General features: G+C 49.5%; 1 protein-coding gene across 4 annotated transcripts in view; it reads left to right on the forward strand.

Annotated features, from left to right (window-relative positions):
* Positions 1-14,542, forward strand: part of DAPK2 (death-associated protein kinase 2) — a 134,450-nt gene that overhangs the window by 60,368 nt on the left and 59,540 nt on the right. For 3 of the 4 annotated variants that reach the window (XM_021093314.1, XM_021093392.1, NM_001243563.1), the window contains 1 exon segment: positions 13,306-13,527. In XM_021093314.1, the coding sequence (XP_020948973.1) occupies positions 13,306-13,527 (222 nt within the window). 4 annotated transcript variants of the gene reach the window in all.

Raw genomic sequence — 14,542 nt, forward strand, 5'->3', positions numbered from 1 at the left:
ACAAAAAAAGTCAAGGATGTACACAAAGATTTATATCTATATTTATATCTATAACAGTGTTACTAATTATGTCAAAAATTAGAAGTAACATAAATGTCCAAAATTAAGAATTTGCTTTAAACCCCATGGTTAATCTATATGGTGGCATATTATTTAAAAATCAGGTAGTAAAAGAATTTTTAATGATATGAGTAAATGTCCATGATATAGTATTAAGCAGAAAATTAAAAAAAAAGTTTCCAAATTAGTACATATGGTATCATTCCAGTTCCATTAAGAAAAATGAACAAAAATGACTATAACATGCGCTGAAAAAAAAAAACCCAGATTAGGAGTTCCCATCATGGCTCAGCGGTTAACAAACCCAGCTAGTATCTGTGAGGACTTGGGTTTGATCCCTCCTTGCTCAATGGGTTAAGGATCCGGCATTGCTGTGAGCTTTGGTGTAGGTCGCAGATGCAGCTCAGATCTGGTGTTGCTGTGGCTCTGGTGTAGGCTGGCAGCTGTAGCTCTGATTGGACCCCTAGCCTGGGAACTTCCATATGCTGCGGGTGTGGCCCTAAAAAAAAAAGACAAAAAAAAAAAAAAAATCCCAGAGCAGACACCAAAATGATAAGCAATGTTTATCTCCAGAAGCTTCCTCTTTGTGCTTTTTAAAAATAATGTACATGCTCCTTTTGTAATAAACAAATATGAGGAACATGTTCTTTTCCCAGCCAGGCTGCCAGTGATATGTCCTGGCTGCACAGAGGGCTGGCTGTGAGATCCCTCATTTCCGGCTGCCTCAGTTTAGCTCTTTCTTTCTGCAGACACTGGTGGAATACCTGCTTTGTGCTTAGTGCTGGGTGGGCCCAGTGAGAATGACAAAGACAAATAGGACAGTTCTCACTCCTCAGGCTCTCATGGGCTGGTTGGTGGTTAAGGTGAATGCCTTGGTCATTTGTCATAGAAGCATTTCTGCCAGTTGGTATGTTCAGCCTTTTGCTGGATGTTAAGATGGTCCAGGGGTATCTTACTGAGAGTGTCTGAGAGCTGTTCTTCTTGCCCCAGGCCCTGATCCCACTCTCTCTTTGGAAATTTAGTTGGTTAACATGGAACTGACAAATCTCAGTAGCTTGAACCCGTGCAGCAGGAAACCCGGAAATCACCCTGTAAGTCTCAGACTGCTAAATGCATGGGAGACACTGCCCTGCATCAGGGAACCCTAAGAGAATGAGCTGGGATGGGGGTGGGGACCTGAGAGAGACGTCTTGGTCCAACCTGCCATTTTTCTGATGAGGAAACTGAGGCCCTGAGACAGAAGGAGACTTGGAAATGGGTGCCAGAGCTGGGACTCTGAACCCTGTGCACTGCCCACAGCATGGGGTCCTCCTCATTCCCAGCCCTGAGTTTGGGAGAAGTGATCTGGGGCATTGTCAAGGAATGGTGAAAAGATGCAAACCTGGGATGAAAAAACTCACAGAAATCTCAAGAAACAGAGAGCATGAGCCCTAGATGGCTGAGAGTTGTGCAGATCAGTAAAGATGTTGCAACAGGAATCCCTTGAAGATCCGAGTGGACAGAAGAGAATCTACAAGAAATAATTGATGATTTTTGCACACCCACATTCACATATGCAGATGCACAAAGGTCACCTTGCAAGGTCACCTTTTTGTTGTGAATTTTTGGAAAGTGGAGAGGCCACTTAATCTCCAAGTAGTTCCTCCCTTTGCCTGTTGTGTGCCTAAACTTGCCACCATTAAAGCTTTTCTTGGTCAAGGATGCCACTAAAATGTGCATGTGTTACTTTGCACTGAGGGCACATTAACCTTTTGGATCCTCTGTCACTTTATGCAACTTATGGGTAAATTATAGAAAGGATCTGCAGGGGATGTGGGCCATGGGGAGGTGCCAAGTTCACGGGAGAGAGCCTGAGTACAGAACTCTTGGCACTAGAGGGGTCTGGCAAGTTGGGAGGGCGGTCCTGTAGGAGATAAGCCCTTCACCATTTCATGAGGGATGACCCTGTCTCCACAGAGCAGTAACCTTGGCCAGCCTGGATTTTTTTTTTTTTTTCTTTGGTCTTTTTAGGGCCACACTCATGGCATATGGAAGTTCCCAGGCTAGGGGTCGAATCGGAGCTACAGCTGCCAGCCTACGCCACAGCCACAGAAACACCAGATCCAAGCCACGTCTGTGACCTACACCACAGCTCACGTCAACACCGGATCCTTAACCCACTGAGCGAGGCCAGGGAGTGAACCTACGTCCTCATGAGTGCTAGCCAGATTTGTTTGTCTTGAGCCATGACAGGAACTCCGAAGTTCTGTCATTAATCAAACATACATCAGATTGTCAGAAACCTGGGTGGTGAGAAGGGAGCCCTCTCCAAGTGAACATCACTGGCTACTGACCACTTGTCCTCCTTGCCCTCCACCCCCACAGAGAGGAAAGGGCAAATTCAGCTTCCTGATGTACTTCCTCGAGAAAGTGGCCACTTGGCGGGGAGGAAGTGAAGTGGAGAGGTGGTAACTGGGGGCCTCATAGGAATGAGGCATTTGGGAATCACTCCCTGCTTCTCTACCTGTGGGGAGCTGATTCCCCTTCACCTGCCTTGTTCTGCCTGTTGGGCTGCACCGTGCAGGCCTGCAAGCCCTGCACTTGCCCAGCCTTAAGACCTGGGAAAGAGCCCGGAGTCAGCAGCAGAGACGTTGGTAGTTTAACGGCTGCGGGAGCTTATGTGTCTGAAGCAAAGTCCTGGAGCTACACCTTGCCGTGTGCAGCAGACAACAGGCAGGACACAGCAGCGGTCTTTGCTGCTGGAGGGAGAGGGAGGTTACCAGTTATGGGGGGAATTGACAGCAGGTGGGCTCATTGGTTGCCAGGGAAACTGGCCAAGGAGCACGCCCCTCACTGCCCCTTTGATAAGTTATCTTGGTGGAGATGTTCTGAGCTAAAGATGAGAACAATCACCAGCTGAGGCTGGGGCAAGTACAGGGCTTACTTATTAGGCTCTGTAAGAGAGAAGGTCAGTCAGGTGAGTGGGGTGTAGGTGAGGCAGAGACTGGTGAAGCAGGAGATGTACCGAGAGCAAGAGAACAGCCATCTTGGGGGCCCTGAAGGTACACTGCCACACCTGGTTCAAATCCTACCAGCTCCTTAAGGCTTCCTCTGACTCCCCTTGGCCAATACTTCTCCCTCTGCTAAAGTGCTGCAACCCTTATTGTTCCCCATTTACTTGACCCTGAAGCAGCTCTTTCTAAACATTCATGCCATATTTCTTTTTCCATGAGTATTTGTCTAATGTCCAAGTTGACAATGAGGTCTTCAAGCTGTGGGGTGTGCCATGTTTGTACCACTTAGGACACTGATCGATACATGAGGGATGGAGGAATAAATTAGTGAATGAATGGACTGGTGAATGGACAGTTAGGTGGATGAGGGGGTAGTTGGGTGACTAGATGGGCAGGTGAGTGGGTGGTGGGTGGTACCCTCCAAGGCTGACACTTCAAAGCTGTCATAACCTTCTTCATGTCAGTGTCTAGACTCTAGACTAAGGGAAATACCAGAGGACACTGAGCTGTATTTTCAGTAAAAATTTTTCTCTGAATACCTTAGTCCAACTTAAACTGAGCCTAATTTATTTCAGGTGTTGGACTTGTGGGCTCATGTTCACTTGACGACAACATCAAAATGTGCTTATACTTAAAAATAGATTCCAAAAAGTAATCATACCTCAGTCTGACTTGGCTCTAGTCAACTATTCCTTCCTTTTCGTGCTTTCGGAGTTTTTTCTGAACAACAACAAAAAATATTCAGAGGAAGGAAGTTAGTCTGAGGGACAGGGAATTGAATGAGCTAAGCTGTGAAAGCAGCCAACATGGGCCAGCATAGGCAGACACCTGTGACTTCATGAGCAGGGACCGTTTGTAGGTCAGGGTTCAGTTCCCTGGAAACTTCTGCTTCCTGATGCTTATCCTACATGTAATCCTACTGTTGACCCTGAGCTTGTCTTAGAGTGACTTCTTAAGAGACTAGATAGGGAGTTCCGTGGTGGCTCAGTGGGTTAAGGACCTGATGTTGTCACTGCTGTGGCTTGGGTTCTGTCCCTGGCCTGAGAATTTCTGCATGCCACAGATGAGACCAAAGGAGAAAAAAGACTAGATAACAATCTAGATTTTTTTTGGGGGGGGGCTATACTTGTGGCATGTGAAAGTTTCTAGGCCAGGGATCAAATCTGCACTACTGCAGGTACACATAGCCATAGCAGTGACAATGCCAGGTTCTTAACCCACTGAGCCACCAAAGAACTCCTTAGATAATGATTTTGAGAATTATTTCATCAGTGTTTTCTACTTCTCCTTTCCCCCCCTTTTTCCTTACAGTTTGAAGTTGCCCTGGGATCATCAAAGAGCATGCTTCTATGCTGTAGAATCTACTTCTCAGTTTGTGTTCCCTGGAGCCCTTTGGGGTTCCATGAAGCCCCTTTAGGCATCATGTGGGCGGGCTCTGAGTAGATGGCCTCTGAGTGCTTCTCCCCAAAAAGAAGCACTACTTTTTATCTGTTTTACATATTGGGCTTCTGTGCAAGATTTATTGGAGAGAGCGTTCCACACCTCAAATTTTAAAACCGCCGTCAGGAGACTAGAAAGGTATGGGCAACATGATCAGAGAGGAGGAATGGGTTCATTAGACCATGGGTTTGGCTCACTAGCTGAGAAAAAAGGCCATTTGAATGGCTCTGGGCGCTCTTGTGTTTGCAGGTCTTGTGCTGATGTTTCTGTCTGCTCCAGAGGCTCCATGCTGGCTCTGCTGATCCTGTGTGCCTCTCACTCTTTCTTGCCCACCTAGTTGCCGATGTGCTGCCGGCCTGGCTTTTGGTAAATTTTTGCTCCTCACCCTCATCTCTGGCATAGAGTCTTGACTTGCTACCTGCTCCAACTTCTGGTAACCTTATATTTCTGCGCCCTGTTTTGGTTTCCTGGATGTCTGGTCCCTTGTTTGCCCTGACCTCAGGTGACTATGTCCTGAACTGTTTTCTGCCTTCCTGGATCCTGGCTCCACCTGGGGACCCTGCCTTTCAGCTGCCCCAGTTCTCCCCAGCACAATCTATTTTCAAGCTGAGATATGAAGGTGAAGTTCATGGGGGCTGAATCAGGTTCAAGAATAGGCTGGGGGAGTTCCCACTGTGGCTCAGTGGGTTAAGGACCCGACATCGTCTGTGAGGATTCAGGTTTGATCCCTGGTCTTGCTCAGTGGGTTAAGGATCTGGTGTTGCCCTAAGCTGTGGTGTACGTTTCAGATGTGGTTTGGATCCGAAGTTGCTGTGGCTGTGGTGTAGGCCAACAGCTGCAGCTCCAATCCAGACACTAGCTTGGGAACTTCCACATGCCACAGGTGTAGCCGTAAAAATATAAAAAATGAAAAAGAACACACTGGGATTGGACAATGGAGACCAGATCCAGATGTGGTGATCCAGTGGATGGAAAGAAAGTATAAACTATGGAAAATTATAGTTTACTTCATGCTTTCACATACTCATCTCATTTCTTTCTCATTATAACTGGGTGAGATGGGCATATTCTTATATTTGTGTTACACACAAGGAGACTGAGTTTCAGAGTCATGTGATTTGCTAAAAGTAGCAGAGCTGGAAATAGAACCTGGGTCTTTGGACTCTAAATCTTGGACTTGGGTATAGGAGCCCAGAAACAGGTTGATTGCTAAGGTGATGGGGGGAGGACCTTGTTCACGGGAATCAGGAGTGGCCTGGCTAGAGATGGGTTGTGTTGGGAAGGGAAGGGGTTAAGAGGCAGGGTGGGTCAAGCCTGGCCGGGCAGAGGAGTGGGGAGGCGGTTGGTGACATCATCCCCAGAAAGGCTGTTGCTGTGGGATGGGGGGGTGTGGGTTCTCTGGGACCAGGCTGATCTGATTCCTGTAGACTATAAATCTGAGCTCCTCCTGCTCATGCCTTTGACACCTGTTGGCTGAAGGTCCCATTCCCCCACCTGCTGGGCTGCCCCCAGGATGGCCTTGACTGGAAGCTCCTAGGCATTATTCCCACCCTGTGGCCCTGCACACGCTCAGGGTGATTTCAGAGGAGTTGCAGCTCATTGTTCTCCAGTGTGGGAAGAGGAAGTGCAGGGACTGCATGGGGGAAGAGGGAGAAGGAACCTGGTTCCCACATCCTCTGACTCGGAACACTTCTCATTTGATACCTCTGGCCTCTCACGGGCATTTTCTTCCTGGGTCTGCATTCTGGGCAGCTCTGCCTCACCTCCACCTTGATGAACTGGGGGCTTTGAGGCAAATTACTAAAATCATGGACACTTTAGAGGTGACTGAGAAAGAATGAGTGGGACCCATTTTATCCATAAACCTTACAAAACACCTTTGGCAGTCAGCCCCTGGGAATTGCCAGAACAAGTCTAGTTGGCTGTAGTCAACCTGGTGGGAGTGGGTGGGCAGTGGGAGTGGGTGGGCAGTGGGAGTGGTCTGCCTCAAGGCCAGTCACGAGGGGTGTGCATTGTCTTTTGAGAATTCAGGAGCTCCCATTGTTGCTCAGTGGGTTTAAGAACCTGAATTAGTGGGAGTTCCCATCGTGGCGCAGTGGTTAACGAATCCGACTAGGAACCATGAGGTTGTGGGTTCGGTCCCTGCCCTTGCTCAGTGGGTTGATGATCTGGCATTGCCATGAGCTGTGGTGTAGGTTGCAGACTCGGCTCGGATCCTGCGTTGCTGTGGCTCTGACGTGGGCCAGGGGCTACAGCTCCGATTAGACCCCTAGCCTGGGAACCTCCATATGCCGCGGGAGTGGCCCAAAGAAATAGCAAAAAGGCCGGAAAAAAAAAAAAAAAAAAAAAGAACCTGAATTAGTGAGGATGTGGGTTCAATCCCTGGCCTTGTTCAGCGGGTTAAGGATCCGATGTTGCCACAGCCTGCAGCCTAGGTCACAGATGTGGCTCGGATCCCTCTTTGCTGTGGCTCTGGCATAGGCCCCAATAATATGAGGCAGTAGAATGCTTCTCTGTTCTAGGATGGGCCCCCTTCTCACTGTTTGACACATCACTGCTGGCGAGTTACCTCAAGGGTCTCACTGAAGCTGGAATCAGTTGACATGACTTTATGGCCTACCCCTGCTACCAGGGCCTGCTCACTGGCCCAACTACAGAGTCACGTAACCTCCCTAAGCCTGTTTTGTGATCTGTAAAATGGAACTATGAATGATACCAGCAAACCTTAAAAAAGAGAATAAAAATAAAACTAGCTTGAAGAGAGAAAAGCTGAATGTAAATGGTGTCATGTCCACATTGCTCTATAAAATCTGTCCCAGGTGTGAGATTTGGGGTCACACCCAGATTCTTCTTCATTAGCAGAGAAGAATTTGGGGAAACGTGAGCTCTGAAGCTCTTCCATGAAGCTTTGGAGCTGGTGTTGGAGACAGCGGCATCACTTTTGAGTTCTGAGAAGCCATTCAACAACTGATTCCCAGGCAGACAACGGGAGACCCTCATAGGGTGCCACCTGGGCCTTGCTGAGTTCTGGCCATGACACTGATCTTCACCCAGCCCACCCTGTCCTCTTGGAGTGCTGAATGAATGAGGAGCTGGGACCTCTGCCCAGAAAGAGGGGTGTGTTCCTGACAGTGCAGGAGAGCTCACTGGCAGAAACAGGGAACGTAGTTTCTGTGTCTTGCGGATTTAATGTCCTTCAGGAAACCCTCCTACTTGACTTTTGCAAGCCAGCCTCTGGCTCAGCATTCCCCCTCCCCCGCCTCCTGCCTTTCTATGGGTGGATGGTTGAATTCTTTCTCAGGCTTTATCTCACGATTTTCCCAACCGCCCAGTGAAGTGGGCAGGCTGGATTTTCTCATCTGCGTTTGACAAGGGAGACCTCTGAGGCCCAGGGAGTTGAACAGGCTGCCTCGGGTCATGGCCAGTTAGAGGGCGGGCTCTGATTAGAACCCAGGACTCCAGACATCAGCCCAGAGATGGTGTTTGGAGAGAGAAAGGAGAGCCTTCCTTTCTGTTCAGAGCTGTCACAGGCTCTCAGGGGCTTTCTGAGGTGAGACCTCAGGTGGCAGATGGGGAAAAACGAACTGAGAAGCCAGCTCCTTATTCATGCCCACGCGAAGCTTTGGTGGTAGGTTAGGGACAGGAATTGGGCCTCCTGGCTACCTGCCCTTTGCTGTATCCGGTTCTGACTGTTGCTTTGGGGGTGGGGATAGGAATATGCGTGCTTTGCATACATGCATCAGTGTTTCAGCATTCCCACGATTTTTATTTAAAAAAACTTTTTTTTTTTTTTGTCTTTTTAGGGCCACACCCACAGCATATGGAAGTTTCCAGGCTAGGGGTTGAATCAGCTACAGCTGCCGGCCCACATCACAGCCACAGCAGTGCCAGATCCGAGCCACATGTGCGACCTACACTACAGCTCATGGCAACACCAGATCCTTAACCCATTGAGCAAGGCCAGGGATCGAACCCACATCCTCATGGATACTAGGCAGGTTCGTTACCACTGAGCCACAACAGGAACTCCCCTCCCCCTCTATGAGTTTTAAATTAGCATTGGCAGTCACTTCCCTTACAGTGGACCCCTCTATTCCATTCCCTTCCGGGATGATACCCTGGGTGGTTCTGTCCCAGCCTAGAGGGTCTCTCACTGCGCCTCTTGCCCCATAGCTTCGCTGAGTGACTTCTGTACCCTGGGGCTTGAAATTCTGGCTTTGGAGCCTTCCTGATGTACAGACAAGGGTCCATCACCATCACTGCTTCCACCTGCCCATGGGGCTGCCAGAGTCTTCTGATGTGGTTACAGCTACCTCAGGTCTGGCTTTTGTGCATCTGCTGTGGGTACAATGATCAGGGGGTGCCCAACTGCAAACTTCCATTCTTGTTACCCTCAATGCTCAGGGTCATCTTCTGTATTGATTTGCAAATGAATATTAGAATAGTTTTTTTTGGAAAGCATTTTTGAAGTATATTTGATTCACAAGACTGTGATAATTTCTGCTGTAAAACAAAGTGATTCAGTTATACATGTGTACACATCCATTCTCTTTCAGATTGTTTTTCTACATAGATTATTGCAGAATATTGCGTAGAGCAGTTTAATTGCAGACCCCTCAAGGAAAAACTGTACTGGGAGTTCCTGTTAGTGGCTCAGTGGTAACAAACATGACTACTATCCATGAGGACCTGGATTCAATCCCTGGCCTCCCTCAGTGGGTTAAGGATCCAGCATTGCCATCAGCTATGGTATAGGTCACAGATACAGCTCAGATCTGATGTTGCTGTGGCTGTGGTGTAGGCCAGCTGCTACAGTTCCGATTCGACGCCTAGTCTGGGAACCTCTGTATGCAGTGGGTGCAGCCCTAAAAAGACCAAAAAAAAGCAAAAACAAAGCCAAAAAATGTCCTGGTAGGGGAGATAATACTCTCCCTCTTTCTTTTCTCCTCTCTCTTCCACCTTCTAAGGATCAGATCAGAGAGCTAAGGGAGAGGGTAATATTTTATCATGAAAAGTACAAGGAATTATATGAGTAACGGCATCATTTCTTGATCTGGAAAATGGAGATAACCAGAAGGCTGTTATAAGTCGGTGTTTCTTAGCCCTGGCTGCACATCAGGCTTACTCTGGAAGCTTTTAAATATCTTGATTCCCAGGCTGCAAAATCTCTGCAGGTGAGGGACTCAGGAAGCGGTAGTTTTAAAATTCCCTTGGTTGGAGCTCCTGTTGTAGCTCAGCAGGTTAAGGACCTGACGTTGTCTCTGTGAGGATGCGGTTTCTATTCCTGGTCTCACTCAGGCTGCTCTGTAGGTCACAGAATCAGCTTGGACTTGTTGCTGTGGCTGTGGTGTAGGCTGGCAGCTGCAGCGCCAATTTGACCCCTAGCTTGGGACCCCTAGCTTCCATATGCCATAGGTCCAGCCCTAAAAATAAAAAATAAAATAAATAAAATATTCCCTTGGTGACTCCAATGGGGGTTGAGAACCACTGCTCTAAGCATGAAAAGAGTTAATCACTTAGAACAATATCCGGCTGAGCTCTGGAATCGTTGGGGGCTGGGGTGGGGTATGTGTTATAAATTGCATGGATGCCCTGGCCACACATTGCAGACCCTGTAAATCAGTGACTTCTGCCTTCACATGAGCAACAAACTAATAACCGTCACAATAGTCACCACTTATCAGTGCTGCCTGTGGAGCGACATGACATGTTTCCAGTCTTTGCAATTCCCAGGTAGGGCGTCATGATTCCCATTTTACAGGTGAGGAAACTGATGTTCAGAGCAGGAAGCTGTTTGTCCGAGGGTGGCAGTATAAGCTTCCTGAGGCCAGGCCTGGCTGACCTGGAAGGCTCCTCTCCTTGCCCCAGGTTTGTTTCCCTGGGAAGTGTGGAGCATGTTCTCCACACTTCCCAGTACCTTCCCAGGGAGAGGGGACAACAAGTAGGTGGCCTTGGCTCTCCCTGAGCCTCCCCAGGGCAGGTCGGGCATAGGACCCCTGCCCTGTGAAGAGAGGGAAGATGAGTGGCGTTGCCTCGTGTTGGTTTCTGTGAGTCATCCGCTCTCGAAATACCTCCTTTTGGCGGGAGGTAGACATCTGATCATGTTAGGCCTGACCCCCTGTCACCTCTCATTGTTGCAGCTGCTTTCACAGAGAAAACACTCAACCAGGAAAAGCAAACATTTATTTCATTTGCTTTTTGAGAGTTTGGGGAATTTTTAGGCACGTGATACACAAAAATGTCCATTTCTCTCACAGGAAAAGGGAAAAAGCTTTGTCGAGGTGACCTCAAATGTTTAGCTCTGCTTTATAAAAACCCTGTGCCTCCCCGCTCTGTGCTCTGTAAACTTAAATCACTTAAAATTCTTAAGCTGTGGTTTTCCTATCCCCCGGGGGCAGCTGATGCCAGGCCCCTTGAGATGTCAGAGAGAGAGGAGAGGAGTGTGGCCCTCCTGACACAGAGACTCACAGCTGCCTGGGACTGGAGGCTCTGCCCAGTGTTTGCTGGCACCCACTAAGGGACCCAATGTCCCCAGGCCCAAAGCGGCTCCTGGTGACCAGCTATGTTGGCGATCTCGCTGAACACATTCCCTCTGGCTGTGGAAAGCCTGGCTTCTCTCCACCTGCATCAGCCCCTAGTGTGTAGATAGCCCAGAGCCAGTATTGGGGGCGTAAATAGCTGAAACTTTAGAGTTAACCAACAGTGTCATAGAGATTTGGCTTCACAAAGCCTGCCCAGCCCAGCCCAGCACTCAGGGCCCTTCTGTCCCCACAGCTCCATCAGTACCTGATGTCTCTGCCTTTGGTCCCTGTCCCTTGCTGGGTGCCCCAGAGCCTGGCAGGGTAGATGCTTGGGTAGCATTTAGTGAGCAGAGGATGAGGGGATGGAGAGATGCGTGAGCATGTGTTTGGGGCCATCTCTGTGGTGGTTGCCATAGATGCTGTTTAAGTGTTGGCATATCTGTTCCTTGCTTGTTCTACTTGACTTTTTTTTTTTTTTTTTTTGTCACTTGGGTTCATTTTGAAGGCTTTTGCTGAAGATTATTTTAGTAATGGGGTGATTGAGATGTGATGCTATTTTCTGAGGTTGAGGCAAATATCCAGAGCATGTCATTGTGTGTAACTCTTATCCCAGAGCCAGCAAGAGAGTGGAGTCTGGTGGCCCCTTATTAAGCCATTAAGCTGAACCTTAAAATTTTCTGAGTTCTGTCTTCAGCAGGTGTCAAAAAAACCTGGGGCACTGGTAGAAGGGGAGTGGGAGGACCCTCAGGAAGGTGGTCACTGGCCAGTCTCCAGGGACTTAGGGCAGCCCTTACCAATTGCCTGGATTGAGTTGCTGAAGCAGGAGGCTGCTGCCCTTCCCTGGGGGGTGGGGGTGGGCCTGGGGGCTGTTCTTCTCTGGGGCAGCCTGCCCTTTCCTAGGGTAGGGTCTGCCCTTCCCTGGCAGGGGGGGGTCTGTCCTTCCCTGGTGGCAGGAGGGGTGGGCTGCCCTTGGAGCACTCTGGGAAGCTGGCTTCGGGCCACCTGTAGCTCTGGCATGGACACCATCTCATGGTTGCTGTCTGGGTCCCTGGAGCAAAAGATTGTCAGGCCCAGCCTTGAAGGGCACTAAGCATAGTCTTGACTCCTTTAAATACCTTAGCAGCTTTGTGGACAATGGGCTGGGCACCGGCTCTGGGGCCTGACTTTGCCAGTGACTCTGTGATGACCTCAGGTGCATCACTTTACCTCTCCTGGGCCTCAGTTTCCTAACATTTTACAACTCTGTGGCCTTCTCACCGTGATGAACACTCACTATGGTTCCTAACAATATTAGGCTACTTCCATCCCCACCCCCCACCCCCCCTGGGATCCCCACCAACCAGCTGGCATAGCCTTTGGCCTTGTCTTTAGATACATCATCCTCCTATTGTCTGTTCCCCCTATTGTCTGACTACCTGGCTCATGTCAGATAATTGGGATGTAATTTGCTGGGAGGGGTGGGGAACAAAGGTACAAATATGAGTGTATAGAGGTGCTTCATCCCCTCACAATTCCAAATAAATGAATTTGTGCATGCTCCCAGGTAAGGGAGGGCCAAACAGATGACTGTTACTGCTAATATTTTTTTTTCTTTTTCTTTTTTTGTTTTGTTTTGCTTTTCAGGGCCACACCCACGGCATATGGAGGTTCCCAGGCTAGGGGTCCAATTGGAGCTACAGCTGCCAGCCTACACCACAGCCACAGCAATGCCAGATCCGAGCCGTGTCTGCAGCCTATACCACAGGTCACGGCAACGCCAGATCCTTAACCCACTGAACAAGGCCAGGGATCGAATCCGCAACATGGTTCCTAGTCAGATTTGTTTATGCTGTGCCACAATGGGAACTCCACTGTTAGTATTTTGGCCATGCTGACCTTTTTTGCTTTTCCTTTAAAGTCTCTTCATTAAATAGTATAAACCTCTGTACATTGTGATTTCATCTTGTGGATATAGGACGGGGTTCTAGCTGAGACTTTGGGAGGATGAGGCTGAGTAACCTGATCAAACCAACTACCTTTCAGGGCCTCAGTGTTCCCATCTGTACCCTGGGAATGACAACACTAAGATTCCTTCGGAGAAGAGGTTAGAGGTTCATATGCCCAAAAGGGAAGTCTGGTACTTGTCCTGTCTCAGTCACTGGTTGATGGCCAGGTGGGAGTGCTGGCTGGTGGCATGATTTGTCCTGTGCTGGAAGAATGACTCTGGGTTACTGTGGCCTGGCGGTGACAGCCAGGTCACTTACCCAGTGACCAGAGTGGAGCCCTCATTGTGTGGGTTTGTGTCCCCACAGCGGCCAGTTTGCCATCGTGAAGAAGTGCCGGGAGAAGAGCACGGGACTGGAGTACGCCGCCAAGTTCATCAAGAAGCGGCAGAGCCGGGCCAGCCGGCGGGGCGTGTGCCGGGAAGAGATTGAGCGGGAGGTGGGCATCCTGCGGCAGGTGCTGCACCCCAACGTCATCACGCTGCACGACGTCTTTGAGAACCGCACCGACGTGGTGCTCATCCTCGAGCTGTGAGTGGATGCCTGGGACCTGGGGGTGAGAGGTGGGCAGCAAGGCGGGGGAAGCTCCAGCCGCAGGCCCCAGAGGGAGCAGTAACCGGACCCAAGCTCAGCAGGAGGAGAGGAAGTGGGGGGTGAGGGTAGGAGTAGGGGCGGGGGCGGGGTAGTTTCTCTCAGTTATTCCTGTCCTTCTGAACCCGGGCTTGCTATGCAGGAAGGACTGAGGACGAGGGTCTAGGTCTGGCTTTCAGTGGACCCAGGATCAAAGGGAAGGAACGGCCAGCGCTGGGTCCTTTCCTAGCTTGTGAGCACGTGGGAGGATGAGGCAGGCAGAGCATAGAAGGGAGCACAGGGAGCCGTCAGGGAGAGTTTGTCCTACCAGCAAGGGAAGAACAAACATCTTCCTGGCTCTTCGAATCCCTTCTCTGGCCCTTTCCTGGGAAACCCTTCCTGCCTTTGTGCTGTTTTGGATGGCTTTATTGTTATCATAGAGACGATTATTTAGAGAGCTCTGCTGTAAACCAAGTATTTGCTAGGTCTTTCATATTTGTCATCTCCTTCAGTCTTCACAGAAACTGTGTTGAAGGAAGTGTCCTATTTATGCCGTGAGGACTTTGTAGTCACTTTGTTGAGGCCATCTCTTACCTTATTTAATTCTCATAGCAATCCTGTCCCTCAGAGATTCTTGTCACCTCCAGGTTACAGACAAGAACACTGAGAGACTGGGTCCCTTACAAGGTCCTTCAACCAGGAAGGGTCCACACCGCTTGTGTAGACAGCTGGGAGCCTGAGGAGGGACAGCCTTATGCTGGCCCTGCTGGGGAAGCCTTCACAGTCTGGTGGAATTTGGACTCTGGGAGTTTGTTGGCCACCTGGTGCCCCTCCTGGAGACGCCATGCTTGAGGAGGTGGGACTCTGGCAGGAAGTAGAGTTTGAGTTGGACGGTGCCACAAGTTGCGATGGCTGTGTCAAGTCAAGCAGCAAGATCCTGTGTTGGGAGTGTTCTGACGTTCACAAGCATGAGGCA

The sequence above is a fragment of the Sus scrofa genome, chromosome 1 (genome assembly GCF_000003025.6).
Source record: "Sus scrofa isolate TJ Tabasco breed Duroc chromosome 1, Sscrofa11.1, whole genome shotgun sequence".
NCBI lineage: Eukaryota > Metazoa > Chordata > Mammalia > Artiodactyla > Suidae > Sus > Sus scrofa.